At 34.4% G+C, this 21861-nt stretch overlaps 1 protein-coding gene and 2 long non-coding RNA genes across 6 annotated transcripts; 2 read left to right on the forward strand and 1 right to left on the reverse strand.

The window, feature by feature from the left end:
- Positions 1–628: 628 nt before the first annotated feature.
- On the forward strand, positions 629–7063 carry LOC114946229 (potassium/sodium hyperpolarization-activated cyclic nucleotide-gated channel 1-like). Its single transcript, XM_085480411.1, has 9 exons — positions 629–897; positions 1732–1956; positions 2085–2271; positions 3806–3940; positions 4043–4238; positions 4494–4685; positions 5028–5126; positions 5630–5751; positions 6816–7063. The coding sequence occupies exons 1-9, from the start codon at positions 629–631 to the stop codon at positions 7053–7055; spliced, it is 1665 nt and encodes a 554-aa protein (XP_085336537.1). The 3' UTR covers positions 7056–7063.
- A 4519-nt stretch (positions 7064–11582) lies between these two features.
- On the forward strand, positions 11583–12402 carry LOC114946232 (uncharacterized). The gene is made up of 2 exons (XR_014924203.1): positions 11583–11692; positions 11969–12402. It is a non-coding gene; the product is annotated as an uncharacterized LOC114946232 (long non-coding RNA).
- A 1648-nt stretch (positions 12403–14050) lies between these two features.
- On the reverse strand, positions 14051–20571 carry LOC114946231 (uncharacterized). Of its 4 annotated transcripts, none has more exons than XR_014924201.1 (8): positions 19065–20571; positions 18315–18906; positions 17558–18229; positions 17190–17483; positions 16915–17110; positions 16573–16780; positions 15362–15572; positions 14051–15250 (listed from the first exon to the last, which is right to left on the reverse strand). It is a non-coding gene; the product is annotated as an uncharacterized LOC114946231 (long non-coding RNA). The 4 variants fall into 4 exon arrangements; XR_014924202.1 differs by having other exon boundaries at positions 14051–15084; positions 16915–17120; XR_014924200.1 differs by having other exon boundaries at positions 16915–17120; positions 19065–20563.
- Between the last annotated feature and the right edge of the window lie 1290 nt (positions 20572–21861).

The following is a 21861-nucleotide window of genomic DNA, read 5'->3' on the forward strand; positions in this document are numbered from 1 at the left end:
TGTCAAAATTTTTAGTACTGTAATTAATTGACATCATAACATTTATAAGAAAATATATATATTATGTATTACTAAAATAATAATTTGCATTATAATATTAAAAATATTAATTGGTTAATTTCTACATAGCAGTAAATAATCAACAAATTTACCAATACAGAATTTAGAAAAGTATTTGCGAAGATCAGTTGATTGATCGAAAAGCTTTTCTTCCATGTTGGCGACTTTACATAAAAGTAAACTTTTTTTCTTAAATTATTAAAAATTAGGTGTTAATCGGGGAGCACACACTTTTCCATAACGCATAACGCATAACGCATAAACATAAGAAATTCGATTGGTTGAATTTCTTATGCATATGCGTGGTACACGTTTATGGACCAATTAAATTTCTTATGCTTACGCATTATATCTTATGGAAAAGTGTGTGCTCCCCGCTTTAGGCTGTTAGGTTTAAAACACAGATTCTATAGAAAAGTAAGAAAAGCACTACGTGTTCCTATGGTAATATTTGATAATATTTATCTGAAACTTGAATTTGTCTCCAAAAGATCACCACAATTGCAATATTTTGCTATATATCCAATTCGTGTCCTTATCCTTGACGTATATTAGTATAGTATTCAGCATGTCGGTAGATTTTTCGAAAAAGCAAGCATCTTTACGCATGCACGCATGCGATTTGGCCAGGACGTCTGGTAGCAATTTACCCAAATTACCTCCAAACGCAAAATTCTACAGTCGTTGGAAACGAAATCTTCAAAAGTTCATTCTCGTCTCTGCTCAACATCCTTTCACACGATTAATTTTACGCAGCCAGGCCGCCGTTGCCTTCGAAAAAAGAAGACATTCAAGATCATCTAATCAATGGGTAATTCACCCTTGTAGTATGTTAAGGTAAAGTAGATTAGAATTTTTTGGGATGAAGGTGTAGAGAGAGAAAGATGGAGCTCTTACCCTGCACATTTCTTAAACTTATTCCCTTGTAGAAATTTATCACTAGTAACTCTAATTAGGCACTTATTTCGAGTACTTAAAATATTAATATACAGTAATTCAAGTACTCGAAATAAATTGGCGTTACTAGTGATAAATTTCTATAAAGGTTTTGTTAATATTTTTCAATTATCAAGGATCTGCTGAAACTTCTGTATTACTCAAAATGTGATAACCTTGATAATATATTTAAAATTTTGCTATTTTTTCTATTCTTTACTCTTATTTAGGGTCAGTTGTTCCAAAACTTCTTGATAAAGTTTTACTCGACAGATACCGTAGCATATTCATATAGCTTATTCATTCTTTTCTCTTTTTAGAACTTATCTAAAAGGATACGAAAATATCCTACTCGGATAAAACTTAATTATCAAGAAGTTAAAAAAATTGGCTTTTAATCTACCTTGACTTGGAAAAAAATTCTAACCTAACCAAACCGTTTTTAATTAGGAGTTTGTTCTCTATTGCTATTGTGAACTAATACAACTATAGTGTAATAAGTTAAAATATATATTATTTTCACTGCACCAGTGTGCACTAGTTTACCGCCAGTGTAGCTATTAATTTTATCAATAAGAACAATTAATAAAGAAAAATTCCTAATCCTCAAAAATCCTATTAAAAATTAAGATTGGATTAGATCAGAATTTTTTTGACAGGTAAAGATACTTAGTTTTAATTTAATTAAAAGTGCATTAGAATTTTTTTCTTATCAAGAAATATTATTACATATAGGTTCTACTGGGATACGATAATGACTATCACTTTTCTATATATCTTCTTGATAGTTCCACATATCATATGCTTCTACAGAATTGGAAAGAGTAGTGATCCTGAATATTGGAATATTGTCTATCCTAGTTACGCCATTTGCATCATCGATATATTTCTTAATTTTATTACTGGATTTGTGTCCTCGGACGGACATGAGATTATTCTTGATTCTGGTTTAATTGCACGGTGATTTATTGTTATATGCTATATGTAATAACGTATAAATAAATTATTTATCTTTAATCCATTTCATCGATCTCGTTTCCCTCAAAGATTTCAGTATAAAAATGAGAAAATTATACATATTTATACAGACATTATTTGAAAGGATATTTCTTCATTGATTTTATCAGCACGCTTCCCTATATGTGGTTCTATCCAACACGTATCTTATCACCTGACACGGATTCAAATTTTGCGTTGCTTATTGTTGAATTTCTGCCTATTTTGAAAATAATTCGCCTTCCTACAGTACGACGTAATGTTCAACAAATCAATGCAGTAATTCATATTTATATATATATATGTATATATAATATATCACGTATATGTATACAGGGTGTCCCAAAAAGATTGGAACATTGAAAAATCTCGAAAAGTATACGTTTTACAGAAAAAAGTTTCATTGTCAGACAAAAGTTGTAGAGTTTAAAAAAATCTATTTACTGATCTTATCAGTTTGACCTTGAACGGCGTTACCAAGGTCAAAATAAAGTTACCTTGAATTTCTTAAATGAAATCCTATATGTTTTATTACATATTCTTGTAGCTTACCTCAAGAGCTTTTTAAAACACTATAATTAAGTTATTTTTTATAAGGTACTTTCCAAGTTACAAGACTTGAAAGTTATACTACCTAACCGCATTAGCATTATTTAAATGGAAAATCTTATTTTTTACTCCAAAAATCGAATAAATCGATAATTTTATCTGTTTCGACGTGTAGTCGTGTTATGAGTCAACGTGTTCCTAATAAGGGTCATTTGAAAATCGAACTCATATTGTTTAAGATGAGTTGCTGAATAAATCATTATGATATTATTAAGACGAAATCTAATGAAAGCCCATTGGTTTTTAGGGGTCAAATTTGAAAATTTAAAGTACTTCTACAATATGGTTAGAACTACATAATTAGAATTAGATGTACAAGAATGTTGTACGTTTTGTATAATATCACAAACTAATTATTTATCATGACTGAAAAATCTTGTCGCAAACGTCATGCATTATTGTTCATGGTTGTGATTTCTTGAATTAGTGAAGGTTTTTCCGTATTCTTCAACATCTTTATATACGAACTCTTTCTTCCATTCGTCTTTATTTTTGAAATTTGTTAGAATTGTAATTACGGCAAGCCTTTCAGAACTGTAACTTTCAAGCTTTGTAACTCGAAAAGTACCTTATAAAAAATAACTTAATTATAGTGTTTTGAAAAGTTCTCGAGGTAAGCTACAAGAATATGTAATACAAATATAAGGTTCCATTTAAGAAATTCAAGGTAACCTTATTCTGACCTTGGTAACGCCACCCAAGGTCAAATTCATAACATCAATAAATAGATTTTTTAAACTCTACAACTTTTGGTTGAAACTTTTTTTCTGTAAACCGTATATTTTTCCAGATTTTTCAGTGTTCCGATCTTTTTGGGACACTCTGTATATAAATATTCCCATAGATGATTTGAATTTTATGAACAAAATTAATTAAATCAGATAAAAAATATTTTTTTTCGGCTCTCTTAAAATTAATTACTCGTGCCTATTTCTCCATATGTAAGTTCGAGATTAATTTATATATGGAACTTAGTGATCTCAAACCACGAGATACAGTTCCGAGTAATTAATTTTTCGCGCTTTGGCTCTGTTAGCCGATTTAAAAACATTTTATTTATATTAAAATTAATTAAATTATTAAATAAATAAGGCAAATTTATTATCAATATCATAATTATTTTTATTATTTATTTAATTTTAATAATAAATAATATCAATTATTGATAATTATAATTATTAAAAATTAATTATTTTTTAATTAGAAATTTGGTATTTCTCAAGCTCAAGAGACAACAATATGGCTCATTATCTTAACATTACTAATTTTTCATTGGAGTAGCTGCATAAGTTACGTCTTTCCTTACATCATGATGCATTTTCAAGGAAATTTGATGAAAGTATATTCAGTATATATTTTGTAATTTTTTTTATAATCAGTCCTTATAAAATTGTTTTATATTTAAATATATATTTTATTTATATATTGCAAATAATTTTAGGATTCAGATGCGTATTATATCACCACAGAGCTTTTTAATAAACCAAGTTGGAAAACATATTTAATATTTGTGCATATTGGAGTAAGTAATTTAATTGGCTCCAATTTTATAGAATTCAACGCCTTTGGAAGTTGTGATAATGTAATACGATGTACACTTTTATTGCTGGGAAAAGCCTATGCATTCTATCTGATTGGTATTAAGTTGTTTTGTCACTATTTTATATTTTAATGTTAATAATTTTTGCTATTATATTTTATTTTTATTAATATTTATAACATTCCTTGGTTAACATACAAAATTAATAAAATAAAAACTCATTTCTTTTTAAAAAATCTAACGATTAATTAATCAATGTGAGATAGCAAAATACATTAAATATTTGCAAATAATGATTTAATAAATAAATAATCTAATAAAATTTTTTCACAATATGCTGGTATGATTACAGTAACTATTCTGCAATTGTTGGAATCGTCAGCGGAACCAGAACTTAAATATCAAAGGATCATGCGTCAAGTAAAGGAATATATTCGTCACAAAAAGCTTCCATTATATTTGCAAGACAAGCTCATCTTTTATTACGAGTATCGTTATCAAGGCAGTTTCTTCAAGGAGAATGTTATATTTGACACTCTTTCGAGTTAGTTAAAAAAAAGTATAAAGAGTATATTGAAAAAGAAAACTAACTATTATTAGTTGTACCTATACTTATTAAGATTCTAAAAAAAGTTGGAATACTATAAAAGTCTATTTTTTCCTATATATTCTAAATCCTTCTATATATTAAAAAAGATCAATGGAGATTTAAGTGTAATTTTTTTATTCAACAAAGAATGAATCGAATAAACGCATCTGACTCTCTATTTTTCTTTTTTAACATTATCTTTGTACCTGCAATGAAAACATGCGATCTATTTATATAAGTTTACATTTATAGATAATATTTTTAATGTTGTATATTTTTTTATTCTGTTTACCCTAGATCATTTAAATCAAGAAATTTTATTTCATAGCAGTCAAGGTTTACTAGACACCATGATTCTTCATAGTTTGTCCCGCAATATTCTTGGTGATTTAATAAGTAATTATTTTATTTTTCTTATATAATTTGCAACAAGTATATATTGCATGTGTTTTCTTGACACTAGTTGATTCTTTTTATATTATTTGTTACATAAAAGTATTGTAGTAAGATTGTCGCAAAATAAATATTTTACGAGAATGTTTCATAGTTTATATATCTTTGTGTCAAATTTAGATATCTCGTAAATTATTAATTTCTTGTGTATCTTATTCTTATAATTTTTTATATAAAAAATTGCGAAGAATCGATTTATATAAAAAAAATTATAGTAATTTTCTTTAACAAAATAGAAATAACTTTTAAATGATCTTGAAAAACACTCTTCAGAAAAACTTCATCTTTTATTCTTCTTTAAATTAAATAGCCTTTGTGAAAAATTTTGTTGTAAAATTAATTATTATTATATATGTATATTATATATAATGTTTATTTTTTATTATTTTTCATTGACCTATTGCTTACTTAAACAATTAATAATTTTATAAATCGATTTGTTGTAGATTTAATGAAACCGGTGATATATCTTCCAGAAGATGTGATTTATAAAGCTGGCACTGATAGTGATTGCATGTATTTTATAGTCAGCGGGACCGTCGTACTGATCACATTCTCAGGAAGAGAAGTAAGAAATTGAAATATACAGCACAGAAACATTGCAATTACATTGCAGCAATGTTGCAATCTTGCAAATTGCAATGTAACATATTGTAGAGACATTATAATAATATAGAAACATACAAATGTAATATTTCTGTTCTAATTCAGTCTAAAATCTGTTCATTGTAAAATTTACATATGTTTATTTTAAAAACAAAATTTTTAATTTTTCGAAGTAAATTATTTAAATTTTATTATTTAATTTTTATTACTTATAATTATATATTGAATGAAGTTGTTTTGTCATAAAATCTTATAAATGTTATAAAATAAAAGTTTGCTACTTCCCATACAGCACAGATTATTGCAATTGTATTGCAGCAACGTTGCAATGTTGCAAGTTGCAACATTATAAAGACATTGCAGAGATATAGGTGCACAAAATTCCAGCACACTTGTAGCAACATGACATTAATATTTCGGAAATATTGCATGTAATCTAAATTCTATAATTTATATATTGTAATATATATAAATTAACTACAACGTATTTTTATTAATGATTTATTTACATTTATATACCTGTATATGCAACAATAGTTTATGGTTGCAATAACAATGTATTATTGCAAATTCATAACATTGCAATATTGTTGTAATATTTTGTTGCAATCTTCCAAAAAGCGGACATTTTAACATTACTGCAATTCAACAGCAATGATGTAGCAACATTTTGCAGTGAATTTGCAATATTGCAATATTGCGGTGAAAGATTGTTGTAATGTTTTTGCAATCTATCGGTGCTGTATGGGTTTTTACTATTCATTATCATAAATATTACATTACAATGTTGCTGTAATATTTTATTGCAATATGACAAAAAGCGGATCTTTACTTGTTGCAGCAATCTTGCAGCAATAATGCAGCAATATTTCGCAACCAATATGCAATATCGCAATGTTTCAATGTAAGATCTATGCAATGTTTCTGCAATCTTTCGATATTGTATAAAATATTTATGTAAAAAATAAATAAATAAGTAAACTCTTGGTTGAAGTTACAATTAAGTAATAAGATATGTTGTTCAAGATATGTCATTTATACGATGCTGATCATTTTGGCGAAGCTGCCATGGTCCATCCGGATCGACGTAGAAGGGAATCGGTCATCGCTCTGGAAGTTTGCGAACTGCTTCGCCTGCATCGTCGCGATTTTAAGCGCCTCTTTGCCAAGAATTCGGATTTCTATAACAGTTTGGAACATATTGCACGAGAACGTATGCAAAGGATTAAAAAAATGGATGAGGAGAATGAGCATCAGAACAAATAAAAATTAAAGAATCCAAAATCAATTAATTTATTTATACTCAGTGCAACTGAGATTCTGATAAATTAAATTAATTTTATTTATTAGTTATGTAGATAAAAATTATTAAAAATTGTCTTGAAAAAATGTTTTAAAAATGTGTTGAATACTATACTGTAATTTACTGTATATAATTTTTGATACTTTTAATTAAATTTAACACAAATATACATATATGACACTTTTTGATTTCGATATGATTTATAATTGATAGTTATAAATCATATCGACTGATAGATGAGCCGCTCTCTCTGCTTGCTTCCTCACCAGTATCCTACATATTCTCTTTGTTCTTAAGGTACATCTTCTTCCTATAACCGCTCACTTGGAAGCTCTATTAACTTATTGATCTCGAAGGGAATAACAGACACAAAACACGAAAAGATACACTAGGAGAAATGTACCAAACGAGTTTTGCTCCCGCGAGGGGTAGATTTAGAGAAGCGCAACTCCAGATTTTCTTTTCTCTGGTCGGCTACCGTCCTTGTGACGGACGCGCACAAAAGCGTCACGTTACAAACTATTAAAATTGAATTGTAAACGACGTTATAACTAAGAAAAACGACCAGGAAAATTACAATAAAATAAAAAAGTTAATTTGTCTTTAAAAATTAACTTTTTTATTAATTAATAGTAATATATTTTTATTAATTAATAGTAATAATTATTAATTAATAGTAATGGGGAAGGTGAGGGGGGAAGGAAAAGGCAGAAAGAGCAAGGGAAAGATTAGAAGAGAGGAGGAAAGAGAATAAAGAGGAGGTGGAGAAGGGTGGTTTTGTATGTTAAAGGTGGATGAGAGAGACAGGACAAAGAGGACGGAGGACCAGGACAGAGGCAGAGAAAGCTGAAAGAAGGAGATGGAGAAGGAGGAGCAAGAGAAAGGAGAGGACAGAAAGAGGAAGGATGAGGAGAGCCTAATTGTCGATGGAGGTCCAGAAGCGGAAAGAGGAAGGAAGAAGGCAAGAAAGAGAGGAGAGAAAAGGATGTATTCCCATACAGCACCGATAGATTGCAAAAACATTACAACAATCTTTCACCGCAATATTGCAATATTGCAAATTCACTGCAAAATGTTGCTACATCATTGCTGTTGAATTGCAGCAATGTTAAAATGTCCGCTTTTTGGAAGATTGTAACAAAATATTACAACAATATTGCAATATGTTATGAGTTTGCAATAATGCATTGTTATTGCAACCATAAACTAATGTTGCATATACAGGTATATAAATGTAAATAAATCATTAATGAAAATACGTTGTAGTTAATTTATATATATTACAATATATAAATTATAGAATTTGGATTACATGCAATATTTCCGAAATATTAATGTCATGTTGCTACAAGTGTGCTGGAATTTTGTGCACTTATATCTCTGCAATGTCTTTATAATGTTGCATTGCAACTTGCAACGTTGCAACGTTGCTGCAATATAATTGCAATAATCTGTGCTGTATGGGTTTGTATAGAAATAAAAATGTATTGTATAGTATTGTATGGAGAGAAGAAAGAAAGGAGGTTGTAAAGGGTTTGGCGCACCCTTAAAAACGCCCCGGAAATCCTAAGGGAACTCGGAATAAACTTTCAATTCAATATATATATATATATATATATATACTCCTAATCATTAAGGGATTAAAAAAATAGTTGAAAATAGGCACATTTTAAATAGGTATAACTTTGTTTCAAAAAATTATAATTTAAATTTTAAAAAAAGATTTTAAAGCTTGAAATCTCTACTTTCGAAAGATCATAACTTTTTTATTTTCTCCAAGTCTGATATTTTTTACATATAGAAAATGACGAACTATAATTAGTGAGATGTAATGAGAAAATTATTTTAATTTATAGGATGCGATTAATATTTTATATTTTAACACCTGCCAACCTCGTAGTCAGAAAACTAGAAAAAATCGCTTCCCACAGTAACGTAAATGTGATGGCTCAGTGAGTCATATTAATGTTAATCTTACGACATTTTATTTCGTTTACTGATGTAACCGCGTTTAAATATGTTTATTAGACGTTTATACGTTAAAAACATTTAGACTTTTGTGATTTCAATTTTGCTTTTTGTACTGCGCTGAAGAAGATCCGAAAAATTGGATCGAAACGTTCGCTTTCTCATTTGTTTTAACTTTCGTGTTTATAATTTTAGATTAATTTAAACTTTATTGTTTATATCAGTACATATTGATTAAATGTAATAAATTAGTTTTTATAACCGTAATATTACTTCTGCTCTTATTAGCCTTTTATATGTGTAATAATTTTATTATACTTTTTATTATACTTTGTTATACTTTTCAAACAATTGAAGACTTATATAGTTATTGAAATGAAATAAATGCTTCAATTATTTGTTTGACGATTAGAACATTTTTGATAAAAAAGGAGAAAAAGCAGAGGAAAATAAAGATTATTTCTTTATGTAGATAATTTCAGTGTTTACAAATATGAGCATTGAGAATTATACTTATGTAGGTATATAATAATGATAATATGGTAACATACTAATATATGAAATATTTATATAATATTAGAATTTATAACACGTCATACATCGAACTGTCAAAATGATATTATAATATATTTTATAAAGAAATAATATGGTAAGGGTATGAAAATGTTTATATTGAATCAATTATTTTATTAAATAATTATAGTCAGTAAAGTTATAATAATAATAAAAACGTATTGATATTGATATATACATTTTGTGCCGCGTCATTTTTGAACATACAAATATGTTATATTTTTGATAGTTATATGCTCATCGCATTCTAATATTAATTTTTTTCATTTATTATATTTTTTTTTGTTAGCACAGGTTAATTATCAGATCTGCATTTAAGGAAAATAGCTTTTATAATTAATTTGTTATTGTAGATAATAGATTATAGTATATAAAGAACGTAATAGAGAGATTAAATGATGTTCTTTTTATTTCATTATATACAAAGTTTTGTGCTTGAGTTTGCAATATTGAGAAAATCTGATTGATAATCTCTATATTAATTATCTCTACATTATTCAAATTCTTTTTTTTAAATTATTGTAACTACAGCATTCTAATATAAGAATTTTTATTTTAAGACTTAGAAAATACAATATTATCCAGGGTCGCAGAAGTTCTGAAATTACACACATATAAATTATAAAAATTATATTATACATATATATTTAGTATTATTACAAATATGTATTATTCATAGGGATAATTATTTTAGAAAATGTTTCTGATTTTTTAACAAAATTTTTTATTTAATATAATTAGTAATATACATTCAATTTTATAACTACTATGTTACACGATTATTATATGCAATATAATAAGCTATTATATTACGTTAGTTATTTTTCAATTCCGTCAATCTAATTAAATAAGGTTAGTATTTATTATATTAATATGAGTATATTATATATATATATATATATATATATATATATATATATATATATATATATATATATCAGTTAAGTAAAAATGTTTCTTATATTTTATATAAATATGATGTATAATGCTTAATTAATTTAATTATGTAACAATCAAATTTTTTGGCAACGATAAATAAACTTTTAATGTAATTTTTATAAAACTTTTAATATTTGTGAAGATAAATAAATTATATTTGAAAAATACACATGCCTGGTTTTAAATGTTTTATTTACTTATAAAGTATGTAAAAATTAGTTCATCGTATTAAGCAAATTAATTAAGTTCTACAATTTATTTTCTTATGCAGAATTATCTTATTTATTTACATAAATCGTTTTCTAATATTCCACAAAAATGTTATAAGAGCCGGATGGCCAAAAAGTGAATAATTTGCGAGATATTTAATATTTTCATTTGACATAATCTCACATGAACTGTAAAAGATCTTGTAAGATAATTTTTTCGGTAATATAATTTGTAATATATTTATGTACAAAATAATAAGAAAAATCAATTGAAGAAAATACATAGTTTTTTTCAAAAAATGTCTGAAATTTACTAACAATCATATACCTTTAGAAAATAATTTAAGTGAATTCTATCACAAAAAATTACTCTGAATAATCAAACGACACATGTTCATATTAGTCTATGATTTCAATTTAATACTATTTACAGAATTTTTTTATTCGACAATTGAAATATGTGTATATCCGCAAATTTGATTACATATATATTTATAAAATTGGTGGAATAAATATTTAAAAGAATATTTATAGAATTAATTTTCTATCTGCATCTTAAAACGCGCGATTACTATTTTAATTTTAAATACATTTTTACTTAAATCCAATTTTAGATAAATTACACATAAGAAAGATTGAAAGATTAATTCATTATTAATTATTTTTATATAGAGATTTTTGTAAGATTCAGATTTCTTGAAAATGTAGGAAAAGCACACAATGTGTCGCTTGGCGCAAATGACTTTGAATTTTGTAACTCTATTTATTTTCCTACTAAAATACAACATTTGGAACCTTGAATTTAGTCAGTATCTGACTGTACTTCAGTCATTTTTGTATATTAATTTGATTGAGATATTCATTCCATCAATTTCGCCGCGTGAGGAAAAATTTGCTAAGTGTTTTATTTTGTAAGTACACTGTCATCATAATTCTCTTTACTTTTTATTTCTAATAAAATTTCCTTTATTATACATAATGCCAAAAATTTAACTATTATTTATAAAAACTTTTAATTTTATTATTCAATTTCTCCAAGTATAGTTTTTTTTTAAAACAAGTTATACAAAAATCGAGATTTCTCAAGATAAAAATCGCTAAATCAATTTTATATTCTTGCGATATCGAATCTTTTACATAATTGCTCAACATACATTTATATTTTGCGTTTTCTCCTTTTTTCATAGGTAATTTCTTTAGCTGTATCAAATGGATCTGAGAACAAAAATAGTGGAACATCTCGCATTAACAAATAAGCTCGGGTTAGCAGTTAGAGAAGTCGAGCATAAGGATTTACCTGTAGACTATGTGGCAAACGTATATGGACTCGAGTTCCAGATTTTATACAAAAAAAAGAAATTAGAAGATGCAAAAGCAACTTTAATGGTAAAAGACAAAAAATCAAACGTGCAGTAAGAGATATTATTGAAAAAGGTTTAACATATGCCAGCGTTTCAAATTGTTACAAAGTTCGTACTAACAAGTTATGGTTTGAAGTAAAGACGGCCCGTCTTCGAGGGCTTCAGAATTACCAATATGACAGACACGATCCACATGGCCCGAGGTTACTTACATACGTGCAAGAGGAAATACTTTTGGAATATTTGATAAACTGGAAAAGTGCATCGTCGAAAACCACTTGCACTTGTCAGCTTTGCGCATTGGAACATCTATTAAGATTTGTTCGCGGATTAGCCCAACATAATAATATAGGACTGTCATCTGAATTCAAAGCGAATAAAATTACTGATGTGGAAATTCAGTGGTTAATAAATTTTGAAATGAAATTCAGCGAAGAAATTTTCAGATCGTTCTGGCCTATAAAAAATTGCACGAAACAAACAGACAAGTAGGAAATTACAAAGTCGATTTGTTTGAAATATGTCAGTTTGCTAAGTAGTTAATTAAATATTAAGTACCAAAGAAATATTAACTGGTCAGTTAAATCATTGACGAAATGTCCATATGAAATTTTAGGAGGTAATTTAATTTATGTGTATGTTGTTTTCAAAAATTTTTGTATGAATATTTTATATAAATATTAATTTTTCATGTCTGTATGATCGAAATGATAATAATATGAGTAATACATTTAGCAATAGTAATGATAAAATATATTGATTTGTACATTGTTATAATAGCTGTTATTTATGATATATTGTACATATATGTATATATGTGATATTATTATTTGAAAATTGGATGTTTACTATACTCCAATTATAATTTCTTATATAATAAACAAGAATTATTTTAGATATATTAAATTATAAATAATAAATTATATATTATATACATATAATAATAAATATAATTATTATAAATATATATATATATATATAATATAGTAACATACTAATATATGAAATATTCATATTAGAATTTATAACGCATTACATCTCAAAATGTCAAAATGATTATGTAATATGTGTCATTGAAATGCTATGATAATGATATGAAAATGTTTAAAATATAAATCAATTAATTTATTAAGTAATTATAGTAAGTAATTTTTATAATAATAATAAAAACGAATTTATATTTATTTGTACGTTTTTGTGTCATTTTTGACATACATATATGTGATATTATTTAAAGTTGTATGTTTATTTCGTTTTCTAACGTTAATTTGTTTCAAAAGGACATTTATCATATTCTTTTTAATAACATAGATTAATTGTCAGATCTGCATATGAAGAAAATAGCTTTTATAATTAGTTTGTTAATGTAGATAATAAACACAAAATTATAGTATATAAAGAATGTAAAGAGAGATTAGAAGTTTTTTTTTATTATATTATATGCGATGTATTGTGCTTAAACTCACCATCTTGAGAAAATCTAATTGATAATCTCTATATTAATTATCTCTACATTATTGAGATATTTTTTTTAATTACTGTAATTTCAGCATGTTAATATAAGAATTTTTATTTTAAAAACTTAGAAAATACAAAATTATTTAATGTGGAAGTTCTGAAAAATTACTCACAAATGAATTATAAAAATTATTTGGAAGATTAAATGTTACATATGTAGAGTTTTTTCTTGACTATCAATAGTATTATAATAAATGTGTATTATTAATTCATAGGGATAATTATTTAGAGGAGGTTTCTGGTTTTGGCGAAAACATTTGTTTCATAGTTAGCAATGCATTAATTTTTATAATTACTATGTTACATGATTATTATATGTTTAAAAATAGGCTATTATATTATGTTAGTTATTTTGTAATTCCGTCAATCAAAATAAAGAACAATTCAAAATATATTATATTAATGTATGTACACCTTTTAATAATAATTTAAATACATTCTCTAACAAATTTAAATTATTCTGAATAATCAAATGATTCCTATATTCATAATTATTCCAAGATTCCTATAATGCTATTTACAGAATATTTCTTAAACGACAGTCAAAGTATGTGTGCATCAATCAATTTGCATTAAATATTTATATATATAATTTATAAGGTTTATATTTATGGTGTGTGTTCGAAAATCGAACGTCTAACGAAAGCTGAAAAGTCTTAAAACATTATTACATTAAAATTCATGCAGTCTTTTCATTCACATGCAACATGCATCATGCTTAATTTTATATTAATATTATTTTCAAATAGCGCTCGGCCGCACAGGTTTACGGGTACCCCGCGCCTGCGAAAAGGAAGCGCTTACGTCAAATCACATATAATTGTAAACACCGCGGTCGCGCGAGAGGAGATACATTTTAGTTCCCAACAATAACAAAACTACGAATTGCGGGAACGTAAATAATTACAGCGAATGTTCTTTCGCCCTCAACCTACAGATAGAGTAATAAAAATGTTCTCGAATATTCCAGAAAATAAGGCCTATATAAACCTCCTCTCTCGTAACCCCGGCGCTCTTTTCCGATTGCTTGTCGCGTCAAGAGTGTGCTTATACTTTACGAAAAAGATCGCTTGTCTTTTTCATTTTTCACGTTTAATTACCGTTGCTTGCGGACATTCAGTAATTTATTGTCGACCCGGCTTTTCTCTCGTTTATTGCATTTATTTCTAATACGTTCGACTCGGCTATCTTTTGGTAAATTCTGTGCGGTTAAACAATTGTATTTTTTGTTAATAGTTGAAATATATTTTTGTTAACGATACGCGTATGTCGAGTGTAGTGCCTATCTATCGTCTCGCTTCCGACCTTCCTATCCTGCTTTCCGTCGCGCACATTATTTGGTCCTTCGAGCCGGATTCTCAGGAACCTCCTTTGAATCCGGTGCCACGGAAGCGATAGTGAATCAGTGTCGGTGACCAGTGCTTCTGGAAAAAAGAGACAGTGTTAGAGATGGCAGACACAAAGGCAATCATTGCCACAGCCACAGTGCTATACGGCAAGATCTCGCGCGCGTACGAGAACCTTCGGAAGCTCGGCGAGGCCAATATCACCCTCGGCGCGGTGGAGGCCCGGCTTCAAAATCTCGAGAAGCTGTGGGAGAAATTCGACGCGATTAATGATACGTTAGCCGATCGTGTGGACGAAATACGATATGATGTTTACGCCAAGCAAGACATCCCTTCGTTGGGCGAGGAGGCTTACCTGCAGAACAAGGGCCTCATGCTCGATCTGAAGAGCGCTCTCCAACGACAAGAGCATACATCCAGCTCAATTTCGGCAGCGACACCGGCCGCCGCTCCTCGGACCGCATTGCCAAAAATTCAGCCGCCGACCTTCGCCGGGAAGTACGAAGACTGGCCTTCCTTCCGAGACCTCTTCCAGTCCATCATTGGCAGGAACCAGGCAGCCAGACCTGTTGAGAAATTGCACTATCTCAAACTCTGTGTCAAGGGTGATGCTGAACTACTAATACGCAACCTGAACACGACGGAGGAAAATTACGAAATCGCTTGGAAGACGCTGAGCAATTTTTACGAGAACAAAAGGTTGTTAACCCGTAACTACCTCAACAACTTCCTGGCGCTTACTAAGATGAAAAGCGAATCCGCAGTTGAACCGGGGCGACTCTTCCACGACATAAAAACAACAGTCAGCTCGCTGAAGAGCATCGATCGTCCCATCGATCGCACGGAGGACCTCTTTGTGCATCTGGTCGTTGAGCTCCTCGACAATCGTTCTCGTCGAGAATGGGAGAGCGTCATCAGTCATACGACTAACCCGCCTACCTACGCCGAGCTGGAAGCCTTCATCGAGCGACGGCTTCATACTTTGGAGGCACTGTTTCCAGTCAAGAACGACAGCCGCAACCACAGCAGTGCAAAATCAACACGGAGCCATCACGTGAAGAAAGCTGAACCGAAGGATAGGTCCAGAAGTCGGTGCGCAGGTTGCCAGGGCGACCACTTTATAATGTTTTGTGGCAACTACAAGGAGAAGACGGCTCTGGCCCGCAGGCAGTTTGTCAGCGATCAAAATCTCTGTTCAAACTGCCTGGGTCGACACCAGCTTACTGAATGCGCATCAAAAAAGACTTGCACGACGTGCGGCAGTCGGCATCACTCCTCGCTGCACGACGCCTTCTGCAACGCCAAGACCGCCACGACATCACACTTGGCGCAAGGATCGCACCCTGCCTCTGTCACGGTGCTGCTCGCCACAGCTCGAGTCCGCGTCCTCGATTGCCACGGATCCTGGCATTCCGCCCGAGCGCTGATCGACCAGGGCTCAGAGTCGTCCATCATATCGGAGCGATTGGTTCAGCGACTGCGACTGCCTCGCATGCCCGCCGCCGTCAGCGTCTATGGACTCGGCGAGAAAAGGACGGGAGTTGCCAAAGGCAAGGTTCAGCTTACCTTTCAAGCGCACAACGGTGACCAGTCCAACTCCGTCGCCGCCTTGATCTTGCCGAAGCTCACTCTCTTCGCCGGAGGATGCCGCCGAAGTCTGCAATCCTGGACCCATCTAAAGGACCTGGAGCTCGCCGATTCAGAATTCAGTTCCGCGGATCCAGTAGACCTTCTGCTGGGCGCCGACGTCTACGGAGTAATCATCCGCGAGGGCCTGAAAAAGGGGGGTCATCAGGAACCGGTGGCACAGCAGACCTCTCTAGGATGGATACTCTCAGGCACCATCAATGAGAATGCACGCGGCCAACGTATTTCCTCCCACCATTGCCAGGTGGCGGAAGACTTCACCTGTTTGGTGCGTTGCTTCTGGGAGCAAGAGGAAGTTCGCCGGCTGTCTCAGCTCTTCTCCAAGGCCGAACTGGAGTGCGAAAAGCACTATCGCCTGCACCAATCACGCAACGCCGACGGCCGGTATATCGTGCGCCTGCCCACGATTGACTCTCTGCCGGACCTCTCAGGAACAATCCGCGCCGCCCGCCGAGCTCTGCAACACACTGAGAAAAAATTTGAGAGACAGCAAATTTCAAACCATGTACGTGGAATTCATGCAACAATATTTGAACCTGCGCCACATGAGGCCTGCTCCTTCGTCAACTGAATCGCATCCGGGGGCTTGCTACCTGCCTCATCACGGGGTATTGCGTCCGGATAGCACATCAACCAAACTGAGGGTCGTCTTCAACGGCTCGAGCTCCTTGCCAAACGGAGACTCCCTCAATAAATATCTCGCAACTGGTCCGAATCTGCTTCCTTCGCTAGCCGACATCCTGCTGCGCTGGCGACGTCATCGCTACGTCTTCGCGACTGACATCGAGAAGATGTATAGGCAGATTCTGGTGCACCCCGACGACCAAAACCTGCAAAGGTTATTGTGGAGAGAGAACGCCAACGACGAAATCAAAGAGTAGACTGGCTAGGTACCGTTACTTACGGTCTATCCTGTGCTTCTTATCTGGCGATCCACACTTTACGCCAACTGGCCGAGGACGAAGGACAGCGCTACCCGAAAGGAGCCATCATCATGCTGAGCGACGTCTACATGGACGACATCCTGGTCGGTGCGGAGACCATGGAGAAAGCCGAAGTCATGCTGCAACAGCTGATTGATATCTGCAAGGCGGGCGGCTTCTCACTTAAGAAGTGGTCGGCAAACCACTTGCTACTACTGAACAAAGTGGAGCCCGACGACCGTTTTCGACGAGAGGCCAGATGGTGGCTGCCCGGCGAGAGTCACTCCACTCTCGGTTTACGCTGGCAACCACGTGACGATCGCTTCGCTTTCGCAACCAAACTGACCACGCTATCGACCTTCACCAAAAGGTCGGTACTATCTTTGACGGCGAAAATGTTCGATCCTCTCGGCTGGCTGGCCCCAACAACGGTATTAGCCAAGATCTTCATCCAGTCCGCCTGGTTGCTAGGTCTTGATTGGGACGCTCCGCTACCCAGCGACGAAGAGAGAAGATGGCTGCGATTCCAAAACGAGCTGCCTGCTTTGGAAAACTTGCTCGTACCTCGATGGCTGGGAGGTTTGACTGACTCACAGCTGGAAATCCACGGGTTCGCCGATGCCTCAAAGCGTGCCTACTCAGCGATGCTATACCTGAGAACAAAAACAAAGGGTCTTATTAAGGTGGCACTCTTAACTGCAAAAACTAAGGTCGCGCCCTTGAAGCAAATATCATTACCTCGGCTGGAGCTGTCGGCCGCCACTCTTCTGGCTCGTCTAGTCGCCCACACCGTATCGATCATCGGAGCAGCCAAGGCACCTATTCACATATGGTCTGATTCCACCGTCACGCTCGGTTAGATCCGTGGGCATCCCTCGATGGGCCACCTATGTAGCCAACCGGGTCAGCGAAATACAAACACTGATCCCGGACGCCCACTGGCATCACGTACCAGGTCGGGAGAACCCAGCGGACTGTGCTTCCCGGGGACTCTATCCTAGCAAACTGGTTGACCACCCGCTCTGGTGGCAAGGTCCTGCATGGCTGGCAGAGGAGAGCAGTCCTTGGACGACAAACAGCGAGGAGATGTCAGCGGAGGACCTCCCAGAGAGACGAGTCCGGACTCACGTCGCCGCCGTTACCGAGCTGAAGCCCAAATCGAAATTGCTGCTGCGCTACTCCTCGCTAAAACGACTGCTGCGGATTACGGCATGGTGCCGTCGCTGGTTGCTGATCCACCGCCAGCTCCGCCACGTGCAAAGCCAGCCTGGCGTGATCAGCTCCGACGAACTGACGGAAGCCCGCATCTCTTGGGTGAGGTTGATCCAGGCTAAAATATTTAAAGACGAAATTAGAAGGCTGAAAAATAGAACGCCTCTGCCGTCGCAAAGCTCCCTGCAAAAACTGAATCCATTCCTGGACAGCGAGGGACTTCTACGAGTCGGCGGGCGCCTCAGAAACGCTAACCTGCAGTACGATGCCACTCACCCGCCAATACTGCCCAGCGAGTCGACATTCACTCTCCTCGTCGTAGATGACCACCACCAGCGGACGTTACACGGCGGTACTCAGATGACCTTGTGCTCCCTGCGCCGGGAGTATTGGGTCCCTCGAGGTCGGTCATTGGTGAAAAGACACATCAGCCGATGTATAAGGTGCACTAGATGGCGAGCCGCCATCCCACAGCCTCTCATGGGCGATCTCCCGGTGCCAAGGGTCACATCAAGCAGGCCGTTTCTGCACACCGGCGTCGACTACGCCGGTCCGGTTTGGCTGAGGACCTCGAAGGGCCGCGGACACAAAGCAACTAAAGGGTTCATTGTAGTTTTTGTGTGTTTAGCCTCCCGAGCCGTTCACCTCGACGTAGCCTCGGACTACTCCGCCGACGCCTTCATCGCAGCCTTGCGCCGGCTCATCTCAAGGCGAGGGGTCTGCATCTCCTTATATAGTGACTGCGGTACCAATTTCGTGGGTGCTGACAGGCAGCTAAGCGCTCTCTTCTCCGCCGCCAGTGCCGACGGACGCCGCATCGCCGCATTCGCCGCACAGGAGAAAATCCAGTGGCACTTTAATCCATCGGCGGCACCGAACTTCGGCGGCTTGTGGGAAGCCGCGGTTAAATTTATGAAGCACCATCTGCGACGAGTCATAGGTGATGCAACCCTCATCTATGAAGAGCTGGCGACGCTACTCTCGCAGATAGAGGCTTGCCTCAATTCTCGACCGCTGCAGCCCTTGTCCGACGATCCTGAGGACGTAGCAGCTTTCACACCGGGGCACTTCTTGATCGGTTCCGCTCTCTCCGCAGTACCGGAACCGTCACTCGAACGAGAGCCGTCGGCCCAACTATCACGCTGACAGCTTCTGCAACAGATGAGGGACCATTTCTGGTCCCGGTGGTCCAGCGAATACTTACACACGCTGGCCCATCGGCCAAAATGGTCCCGAGTCAACCAGCAGGCTCGCGTCGGTCGGCTGTGTTTACTCCGCAGCGAAAACACTCCACCAACGCGGTGGCCGCTCGCGCGCATCACTCGATTGCACCCCGGATCCGACGGCCACGTGCGCGTAGTCGATATCCGTACCGCGAGTACGAATTTAACGCGCCTCGTCAGTAAACTTGTTTTCCTGGGCGGCGACAACGAAACTGCGCGATAATCAGGCGTCAAGTGGCTCACATCATTCTTTTCTTTTTTTCACATATCTTCATCGTTCTTCTCTCATCAATTGCACGCGCACTTTCACATCACCAGCATACTGTCACATCAATCATCACTACATTCTTCTCATTACTACACCCCTCTCATCGCTGCACTATTCTCATCACCAAACTATTCGCCTCATTATAAATCACGATTGATTCAACTATCTAAAATGCCCGGTCTTTGCGACACAAGAACCGACACGCGGCTATACTGCTACGCTCGCAATAAACAACTGACCGATTCAGCATTCCTTTCGCGATCTAAGTCGGAGCACGTGAACTCCACGTGTCCGACACTCGCGAGCGCGTGAACAAGCGCGCGCCCCCTCTCTCGCACTACTTAGTCGATTGCAGATATACTGCAAGGCGGCGGGATGTTCGAAAATCGAACGTCTAACGAAAGCTGAAAAGTCTTAAAACATTATTACATTAAAATTCATGCAGTCTTTTCATTCACATGCAACATGCATCATGCTTAATTTTATATTAATATTATTTTCAAATAGCGCTCGGCCGCACAGGTATACGTATACCCCGCGCCTGCGAAAAGGAAGCGCTTACGTCAAATCACATATAATTGTAAACACCGCGGTCGCGCGAGAGGAGATACAATTTAGTTCCCAATAATAACAAAACTACGAATTGCGGGAATAAATTGCCACGTAAATAATTACAGCGAATGTTCTTTCGCCCTCAACCTACAGATAGAGTAATAAAAATGTTCTCGAATATTCCAGAAAATAAGGCCTATATAAACCTCCTCTCTCGTAACCCCGGCGCTCTTTTCCGATTGCTTGTCGCGTCAAGAGTGTGCTTATACTTTACGAAAAAGATCGCTTGTCTTTTTCGTTTTTCACGTTTAATTACCGTTGCTTGCGGACATTCAGTAATTTATTTTCGACCCGGCTTTTCTCTCGTTTATTGTATTTATTTCTAATACGTTCGACTCGGCTATCTTTTGGTAAATTCTGTGCGGTTAAACAATTGTATTTTGTGTTAATAGTTGAAATATATTTTTGTTAACGATACGCGTGTGTCGAGTGTAGTGTCTATCTATCGTCTCGCTTCCGACCTTCCTATCCTGCTTTCCGTCGCGCACAGTGTGTTTATAGTATTAATATTCCATCTCTATTTTTAACGATTATTTCAATTTTTTAAAAAAATTTTTCTTGAATTCATTTTTAAAAAATTACACCTAGGTGAGATTAAAAGTTTAATTCATCATTAATAAGTTTTACATTGTTATATGTAGACCTGAAATCAATATCATATATGCAAAAGAGAAACATACAGAATTCTTTAAAAATGTAAAGAAACATATAATGTGTCGCTTGGCAAAATTGACTTTAATTATTTTTTATTTAAGTTTTAATTATTTTTCTAACAAAGTACAATATTTAGTCAATATTTGACATTCTGCTTCAGTCATCGTTTGTATATAACTATATTAAGATTGTTCGTTAAATCCGTTTTTTTGTGAGAAAGAATTTATTTAATAATGGCCGATATACATATATATATTAACACAATACACCTCCTTCATCTCGGCCAATAGAGCCACACGCGATGTTATTACGACAA

Source organism: Nylanderia fulva, unplaced genomic scaffold (genome assembly GCF_048542155.1).
Source record: "Nylanderia fulva isolate GAGA-0341 unplaced genomic scaffold, ASM4854215v1 Scaffold148, whole genome shotgun sequence".
Taxonomy (NCBI): domain Eukaryota; kingdom Metazoa; phylum Arthropoda; class Insecta; order Hymenoptera; family Formicidae; genus Nylanderia; species Nylanderia fulva.